At 40.7% G+C, this 9,466-nt stretch overlaps 1 protein-coding gene across 3 annotated transcripts in view; it reads left to right on the forward strand.

Moving 5' to 3' along the window:
* LOC115162599 (WD repeat-containing protein 25) overlaps nucleotides 1-9,100 on the forward strand; it is a 28,882-nt gene extending 19,782 nt beyond the window's left edge. For 2 of the 3 annotated variants that reach the window (XM_029714060.1, XM_029714061.1), the window contains exons 4-7: nucleotides 3,877-4,007; nucleotides 6,028-6,198; nucleotides 7,586-7,726; nucleotides 8,494-8,725. In XM_029714060.1, the coding sequence (XP_029569920.1) occupies nucleotides 3,877-4,007; nucleotides 6,028-6,198; nucleotides 7,586-7,726; nucleotides 8,494-8,715 (665 nt within the window). In that variant the 3' untranslated portion in view covers nucleotides 8,716-8,725. Of the gene's footprint in view, nucleotides 1-3,876; nucleotides 4,008-6,027; nucleotides 6,199-7,585; nucleotides 7,727-8,493 lie in introns of all 3 variants that reach the window. The other variant, XM_029714059.1, reaches the window with a different exon arrangement.
* The last annotated feature ends 366 nt before the right edge of the window (nucleotides 9,101-9,466 follow it).

Raw genomic sequence — 9,466 nt, forward strand, 5'->3', positions numbered from 1 at the left:
TGTTAATGCGAGTGTGTAGCGAAATGCTTGTGCTTCTAGTTCCGACAGTGCAGTAATATCTAACAAGTAATCTAACAATTCGATAACAACTACCTAATACACCACATCTAAAGGGATGAAATAAGAACATGTACATATAAATATATGGATGAGCGATGACCGAGCGGCATAGGAAAGATGCAATGGATGGTATAAAATACAGTATATACATATGAGATGAGTAATGTAAGATATGTAAACATCCTTAAAGTGCCATTATTTAAAGTGACTTCTCCAAGATCTAACATTAGACCATTGAAAAATGCCTTATGTAGAAAACAACTATGGATAATCGTCGAGACAAATGACATTTTGATATAAGACTGATTGTGCACTTAAACTGGCATAGCCAACGTAAGTGGAAAATCTTGTAAAGTCCGTCCCCTTAAATCCTCCTGTAACGCATATCCTATTTTCTTAAGTGTTTTTTTTTCAACCGTAAACACATGTTTGTAAGTGCGTTGATTTAAAGCTCTGTGGCTCTCCATCTTTTAGGTCACCACATGATTAGTCGTTGCAGTGTGCGCTTCCTCTCCCCGTGTGGCTGTCAATTCTGCCAATAAAGCCCTTGGATAATTGCTTCACCCGCCCATTAAATACCCTGGCAGCTCGGGGTAAGTGATCGATAGCAGATCCACAGGCAGAATCCAGCATGCCCACACACCACCAACCCTCAGTCACCAGATTGCTGTGACACTATCTCCTGTTTACCCCTTCCTGTCGTTGGTCACAGAGTGTGTTGACTCAATGGAGGACTGACCCAGCAAACAGGGGATGTCCTTAGGACATAAGAGGATGCTCCCGTTGGCCTCCCTTTAGGATTTTATCGGAACAATATCCCACAGAGCGTTCTTGAAAAGTTACATGTTTAGCTCAGTTTGGTTGCAAAATAACATTACAGTAAGGACTCTTGATGACCATTTGGAATGACAGTTGGGCTCCATCAGTCAACTTTTACACTGGCAGGCCAGTACTCATGAATACCAGTATGATGTGCTTCTTTATCTGGCAGGCAGGGAGACTAGGCTCCCTTGCTCCCTTACCGCCATGACTAGATTTATAGCCCTCCGGATGGCGCATTTTGGTGAAATGGCCCAGACCCGACATATTGAGATAATTAGAATATCAATGCAGCAGCATTTATGTCTGCGCTGACAGTCACAAATTCATATATATGTTAATAGCAAGTGGACTGAGGAGCTGGAGTGGTGTGCTTGTATTTGGAGCATCAGCTCGTAATCAATAGATGTGATTCAATGGCTCTTGATTTTCTTCAATAAAGCAGAGGCTCTCAGCTGCAACGAGAAAGGCTGGGTTCTTTAGATGATGGGCTGTCAATGTAAACAGCACAGCTCTTGGCTGTCTGGCTAGCTTTTGGAGAGCCAGCCACATCTGTGGCATTGTGTTCTGTGAGACAACTGCACATTTTAGAATGGCCTTTTATTGTCCCCAGCACAAGGAGCACCTGTGTAATGATCATTCTGTTTAATTAGCTTCTTGATATGCCACGTGTATTATAAATATTATAATTATAATAAATATTATAATTATAATAAATATAATAAATATATTAATAATAATAATAATAATAATAATAATAATAATAATAATAATAATAATAATAATAATATTATTATTATTATTTTGCAAGGCATTGGAAAACCTCTGGTCTTTGTGGTTGAATCTGTGTTAAATATTCACTGCTCGACTGAGGGATCTTACAATTATCTGTATGTGTGGGGTACAGAGATAAGGTAGTCATTCAAAAATCATGTTAAACACTATTATTGCACACAGAGGGAGTCCATGCAACTTATTATTTGACTTTGTAAGCACATTTCTACTCCTAAACTTATCTAGGCTTGCCATAACAAAGGGTTTGAATACTTATTGACTCAAGACATTTCAGATTTTAATTTTTAATTAATTTGTAAACATTTTAAATTGTTTTATTCAGGCAGTAACACAACAAAATCTTGGAAAAGTCTAGGGGTCTGAATGGTTTTCGAAGGCACTGTACATTATCTGACCCCTTGACCTCAACGGTCCAGATTAAGGTACCACAACAAATGCTCTGGCCATTTGTTTGCATTCAATGGTACCATGTTTCCACCTTTTCAAGGACATCTTAAGTGTTTGTCTCAAGAAGCTCGGTCCAATTCATAAAATTTGTTGAGTCCTAAAGCAGTCGTATTTGGCCTACAGAATGACCGTCACAGTTCAGTAGCAATCGGGAGTTGGAGGGATGGATTAAATCAATTTTATTTGAAGGGCATTAGTGAGAAGTGGCAGCTGCTTTTTGGTCTTTTTCAAGCCTGTTCTCGGGCCAGTGTGATTGGAAGCCACTGGCAGAATATTCACAGGTAGTGGTTTACAACAGAAGCTGTAACCCCCCCAAGTCATAAGTGTCCACTTTCATACATTATGCTTTTGCCTTCAGCCAGCCATTGTGTTTTTGGACGATTCTTCCTTCTGGGAGGAATGTATGTGAAGTGGTCATAATATCCTATGTAGATCAACCACTAGTGTCCTGCTTTTTGTAGTTTCTCTAATGAAGAAAGATTCTTTTTTGTGCTCCATCTATCTTCAATGTCCTCTCTCTCTCGTATCATGTAGGCCAGCGCTGTGGATCATACGGCTAGGAGTTCAGAGACCAGCTCTAGCACAGAGATCGGTCGCCTCCCCTTATCTTCAAACTCCGCTAAGCTAATCAATGTTTCTTAATTAAACCGCGAAAGGCCTTATTTATTATGCAAATGAGGCTGGTTTCTCATAGTCTCCCCAAACAACATTAGCTTTGAATCTCGATGACAGATCTCAGATCCCTCCCAAATCACAACCATTAAAGGCAAAGATGTGAAATGCACCCCGCCTGGCCACACGCCTGAAGAAATATTCCACAAACGTTGCTGATCAATAGGACGGGGACTCGCTCCCCCCCCAATAAATAAGCGAGTCCCTTGTCTGTGGTTATTTGTGGTGACACTTTCTCATTTAAACAAATTTGTGTGGAAATACACATTTTAATTATGAGGTGTTCTTTTGTCGGGAGCTTACTAGAATTTAACACTTTTGAGAGGGAGTCTTTAACACTGCTTATAGAAGTCTTAGTTGTGTGTGGGATTGATTAATGAGGAGTCACATGGCCCTGAGGTACATTTTACATAGCCTTTGACAGGTCTGCTGCCTGGGTATAGTCTGGAGCGGTCCCCTTGCAGGTTTGTGCTGTACGGTCCGACGGAAACATTGGGCTGTTGCACCCTTTTCAGGCTTAATTATATTTAAGCCCTGCAATGTTTGTTTTCAAGCTCAACATCACTATAATTTAATAATAAAAAGCTTGTTGACACTTGCTGGCCAAAACAGTGGATTTTTAAAATGTATTTTTTTATTTTTTACATCTTTGTATCATTTCTTTGTCAGTTTTAAATTAGCTTTTTATCTGGACTTCTTTTTTACGTGTGTGTGAGAGAAGCTGCTTTTGGTTTTCAAATACTAATTTGTTCTGCATGGTTAAGGGCATAGTTCCAAAAATATCACAGGACTTTCCCAAATGTCTCATACTTTATTTGGATATCACTGATGCATTGTGCCAAAACATTGTGCTATCTGGGTTTGTCAAATATGGTACATAATGTTGCATTATGGGGTGGCACAGGACCAAACATTTCCTGGGGTGGTGCAGGACCTTCCTTGATCTGAGGGCTCCTTTGACTTTGAAGTAGCTCTGTGTCCAATTTCTCTGTCATGTATGCTTTATCGAAGCCGTTATTTTTCCATACTCATCTCCTGTTTGCTAGAGGTTTGTGATGGTGGTTTCTGTGTTTGGTTCCTCAGGACAGCAGATTGTGAAGGTGGGGAACCAGTTCAAGGTGATGTGCTTGGCAGTGCAGCCCGACGACCCTGAAGTGTTCCTGTGTGGGGGTTACAGCACAGAGGTCAAGGCCTGGGACGCCCGTACCTGCAAGGTCAGCTGCATCATTAACCCTCTCTTCTCTCCAGCACTGTAGGCCTATCCCTGTTAGACCTGGATTCAAATAGTATTTGTTTTCTTTGAAATACTTTCATAATGGAAACAATAGAATTGTCCCAAAAGTGTAAACCTCACCCCATCTGGCACTCTAGGCAGGCTCTGTCAAACACTCAATTTGATATTTGTTCCCAGGTCTGATCTCTCTCTGTGGCTGTCTGTCACCGAGAGTCATCTGAGCTAACAGCACTGTCGAGGCGTGCTAATCTACACTGTGGTGCACTGCACCCCTTCTGGCATGAGTTCAGACTGGCATGTTCCCAATTGCCTAGCCACTAGTACATTTTAATGCCAAAGTAATTTTTTCTGCCAGTAGTTGTCAATGTACACTACCGTTCAAACATTTGGGGTCACTTAGAAATGTCCTTGTTTTTTGAAAGAAAAGCAAATTTTTTGTCAATTTAAAATAACTTCAAATTGATCAGAAATACAATGTAGATATTGTTAATGTTGAAAGTGACTATTGTAGCTGGAAACGGCAGATTTCTTTTTTTAACATTTTTTAATGGAATATCTACATTTTATCAGCAACCATCACTCCTGTGTTCCAATGGCACATTGTGTTAGCTAATCCAAGTTTATCATTTTAAAAAGCTGCTTGATCATTAGAAAAATATTTTGCAATTATGTTAGCACAGCTGGAAACTGTTCTGATGAAAGAAGCAATAAAACTGGCCTTATTTAGACTATTTGAGTATCTGGAGCATCAGCATTTGTGGGTTCGATTACAGGCTCAGAATGGCCAGAAACAAAGCACTTTCTTCTGAAATTCATCAGTCTATTCTTGTTCTGAGAAATGGCTATTCCATGCGAGAAATTGCCAAGAAACTGAAGATCCTGTACAACGCTGTGTACTACTCCCTTCACAGAACAGCGCAAACTGGCTCTAACCAGAAAAGAAAGGAGTGGGAGGCCCCGGTGCACATCTGAGCAAGAGGACAAGTACATTAGTGTCTAGTTTGAGAAACCGACGCCTTACAAGTCCTCAGCTGGCAACGTCATTAAATAGTACCCGCAAGTCTTGCAAAACACCAGTCTCAACAGTGAAGAGGCGACTCCGGGATGCTGGCCTTCTGGGCAGAGTTCCTCTGTCCAGTGTCCTTTTGTCCATCTTAATCTTTTATTTGTATTGGCCAGTCTGAGATATGGCTTTTTCTTTGCAACTCTGCCTAGAAGGCCAATATCCCGGAGTCGCCTCTTCACTGTTGACGTTGAGACTGGTGTTTTGCGAGACTGGTGTACTACTCTAATGTACTCGTCCTCTTGCTCAGTTGTGCACCGGGGCCTCCCACTCCTCTTTCTATTCTGGTTAGAGCCAGTTTGCGGCGTTCTGTGAAGGGAGTAGTACACATCATTGTACGAGATCTTCAGTTTCTTGGCAATTTCTTGCATGAAATATCCTTCATTTCTCAGAACAAGAATAGACTGATGAATTTCAGAAGAAAGTTTTTTGTTTCTGGCCATTTTGAGCGTGTAATCGAACCCACAAATGCTGATGCTCCAGATACTCAACTAGTATAAAGAAGGCTAGTTTTATTGCTTCTTTAATCAGAACAACAGTTTTCAGCTGTGCTAACATAATTGCAAAAGGTTTTTCTAATGATCAACTTGGATTAGCTAACACAATTTACCATTGGAACACAGGTGTGATGGTTGCAAATTATGGTCCTCTGTACGCCTATCTAGATATTCCATCAGCCTTTTCCAGCTACAACAGTCATTTACAACATTAACAATGTCTACACTGTATTTCTGATCAATTTGATGTTATTTTAAATGGGCAAAAAATTTGCTTTTCTTTCAAAAACTAGGATATTTCTAAGTGATCCCAAACTTTTGAACAGTAGTGTATGTTGCAGAGGAATTGGAATAGTCATATCTGCTAGAGGAGCCAAGCTTCACAACATGCAGTATTTATTCAACCTTGAATTTATGCCCCATCTTCTCTGTGTTCCGAGGTGGAGAGGGTGTACAGGGCACGGATCCAGCAGACTCTGGCCATCCTGTTCCTGACTGGGGGCAGGGAGTTTGTGACCAGCAGTGACTCGGTCAGCCGGGACTCTGCCGAGCGCACGCTCATTGCCTGGGACTTCCAAACCACCGCTAAGGTCTCCAATCAGATCTACCATGTAAGTAAGACCAGGGTCGTGTTCAGTAGGGCATACGGTATCAAAACTATTTGCAACAGAAAATGTATATGGTAGTTTCTTATTGGACAATATCAGTTAGTACCTCCCTAGCTATCTCCGTTTCAAATTGTTGTCTCCCTACGGGACAAGGCCTAGATAGCTTGTCTCATCCCAGCCATGTTGTCCCTGCTATTGCAAACATACTGTGCCTGTAAGGAGCAAAGAAAATCTCTTAACTAGTCAAAGTACTTTATCAATCTTCGATTGGTAAATCATTTTTTTACTTTTAAATTAATTATATATAAATATCCATTGGTTCTTGAAGAATATAACATAGAAATGCAGCTTAGTTTATTTGTCATACCCCATCAGAACTGAAAATATTAGATTGGAGTCAAACAATGTTGGTCGTAAATGTAAATAAACACAATATAGCCTCAAAGCATGAATAAAATTATACTGTACAAAAATATAAATGCAACATTCAACGATTTTACTGAGTTACAATTCATATAAGGAAATCAATCAATTGAAATACATTTATTAAGCTCTAATCTATGGATTTCACATGACTGGTCAGGGAGCCATGGGTGGGGCCTAGAAGGGCATAGGCCCACCCACTGGGGAGCCAGGCCTAGCCAATCAGAATGAGTTTTTCTCCACAAGGGCTTTATTACAGAAAGAAATCCTCATTTTCATCAGCCTTCCTGGTGGCTGGTCTCCGATGATCCCACAGGTGAAGAAGCCGGATAAGGTGGTCCTGTGCTGGCGTGGTTACACGGTTGGACTTACTGCCAAATTCTCTAAAATTACATTGGAGGCGGCTTAGAAATGAACATTCAATTCTCTGACAACAGCTCTAGTGGACATTCTTGCAGTCAGCATGCCAATTGCACACTCCCTCTTCTTGAGACATCTATGGCATTGGGTTGTGTGACACAACTGCACATTTAGGTGGTCTTTTGTCCCCAGCACAAGGTGCACCTGTGTAATGATAATGCTGTTTAATCGGCTTTATTGATATGTCACACCTGTCAGGTGGATGGATTATCTTGACAAAGGAGAAATGCACAACATTTTTGAGAAATAAGCTTTTTGTGCATATGGGGAAATGTATTTTATTTTAGCTCGTGAAACATGGGACCAACACTTAATATGTTGTGTTTTATATTTTTGTTCAGTATATAATGTTGATATCATGGATGGTAAGTCCATAGCTATATTTATGAATTTGAGTGGTTACATTTTTCTAGCCTCTATCCTTCAGCTTTTCACTAAAACAGTGGGTGGTTTTTATGGCAGAAAATACAGATAGTATCATTTGAGTATGAATGCCAAGCCAGTTGAATGCTTTCTGACCTTCTCCCATTCACTTGATTGAATCCAGGAGCGGTACACGTGCCCGAGCCTAGCCCTTCACCCCCAGCAGGACTCCTTTGTAGCGCAGAGCAATGGCAACTACATGGCCCTATTTTCTGCCCAGCGGCCATACAGAATGAACAAGAGGAGGCGGTATGAAGGACACAAGGTCAGTGGTGATGAAGCCGTGCGGTTGCATGGGAGATCCATACACTCTACAAACCGCTCTATAGCTAAAAGCAGTAGTCCCTCTGGTCTGTCATTTACAGTCCTCTACAAACACACATGGTTAAACAATTACAAATACACCAATGAGTCACATATAGAACGTGACATTCAGATATGTTATACAAATATTAAAGGGACCTGCTGAGCTTTTGCTGTCAATATTTGCCTTACGAGTGAGTAGCCTTCGGCTAGCTATAGAAAGCAGCTGTAACTTTAGTGTAGTTTCAACGTTGGTCCTTTGGTGTAAAAACATGGTCTGTCTGCTAAACGGTGCTAATATATATTTTTTTTACATTTCAATTAGAATAAACATGTAATTTATTTGTTTATGCATGTTATTTCCCCTGTTTGTGAATGATATGCTAAACAGTACTGATATGTGTGTTACTAACAATAGACATAGGTGGTCTTTATCTTAAATCCTCTCATGTGCATGAGATGGCATGATGGAGGTAAGAAAGTAAACTATAGGGTTTACTCAGTCTCAAGCAAGTCTCAAGCAGACAGCAGAGGATTGCAACCTCAATGCAATCTCGAGCTGCATTATTGTAAACTTGTTTTTCATGTATAGCCAATTCCTATCTGCATTTTGATAATTTTTTGCACTGCCAGTATCCGAATAGAAGTGGAAAATGTGGGCCTGGGTCATTTGCAGTGTGTATAGTGTGTAAATTGATTTCATTGCTAATGTAAGGTGTGATGGTTTAGGTAGAGGGCTATGCGGTGAGGTGTGGCTTCTCTCCGGATGGGTCCATACTGGCCACGGGCAGCTCCACAGGCTCCGTCCACTTCTACGACCAGCAGAGTGCTCGGACGCTGCACACGCTGCTCGCACACCAGCAGGCATGCATGTGTGTGTCTCTGCACCCTGTGCTGCCCGCTGTGGTGGCAACGTGCGACTGGGGTGGCGAGCTCAGGATCTGGCAGTGATTGGCACAAAGAAGGGGAGGAATTATAACACCCAGACACTACAAACATCCAGGCATCCTTCCTATCCGAGCTGCCGGAGAGAAAGGAAACTGCTAAGGAATGTTTCCATAAGGCCAATTGTGTGGCAATTTACTCTTCATACTGAACTTCGCTTCCATTCAAATACATACCTGTTGACCAAACTGCTGTCAGTTGTCTATTGCTTAGCTTATATCATAACTTCAATCAAATGTCTAGGCAAAAATGTAAAATTGAATTAAAAAAAAATAAATTGTACCATACCATACTCAGGAATTAGTGTACAGGATTCTCACTCACATTGGAAATGAATGACGTGATGACCCTGTTTGTCACAGCTATAATAAAAGTACTAACCTATTCTACATTCATTGTCATGTATTGTACTGTGTGTGGTCTTTGTAGAAGATAATAATTTGCAGTCGGGCACATTACAATGCAGAGGATCAAAGACAGGTTTTCTTAATTAACATTTCAAAGGGTACATTTTTAAAAGCTTTGAGTTTATTATCATCAGGCAGTAGTGGGTATGGATGCAGCTCTAGCCTGTCTGCCATATTAAGTCACTGACCGAGTTGCGAAGCAAGTCAGAACTATTCTCTAAATTCAGCAACTTGTAGATTTCCTCTACCAATAGTAATTTGGTAATTAAAGAAACTTTTCAAAGGAATGTCCATGCCTGTCAATCATAAGTATTCCCTAAGGCCAGGTAACAATGATTAAATCAACTGAA

The sequence above is a fragment of the Salmo trutta genome, chromosome 25, assembly GCF_901001165.1.
Source record: "Salmo trutta chromosome 25, fSalTru1.1, whole genome shotgun sequence".
In the NCBI taxonomy this organism is placed as follows: Eukaryota; Metazoa; Chordata; class Actinopteri; order Salmoniformes; family Salmonidae; genus Salmo; species Salmo trutta.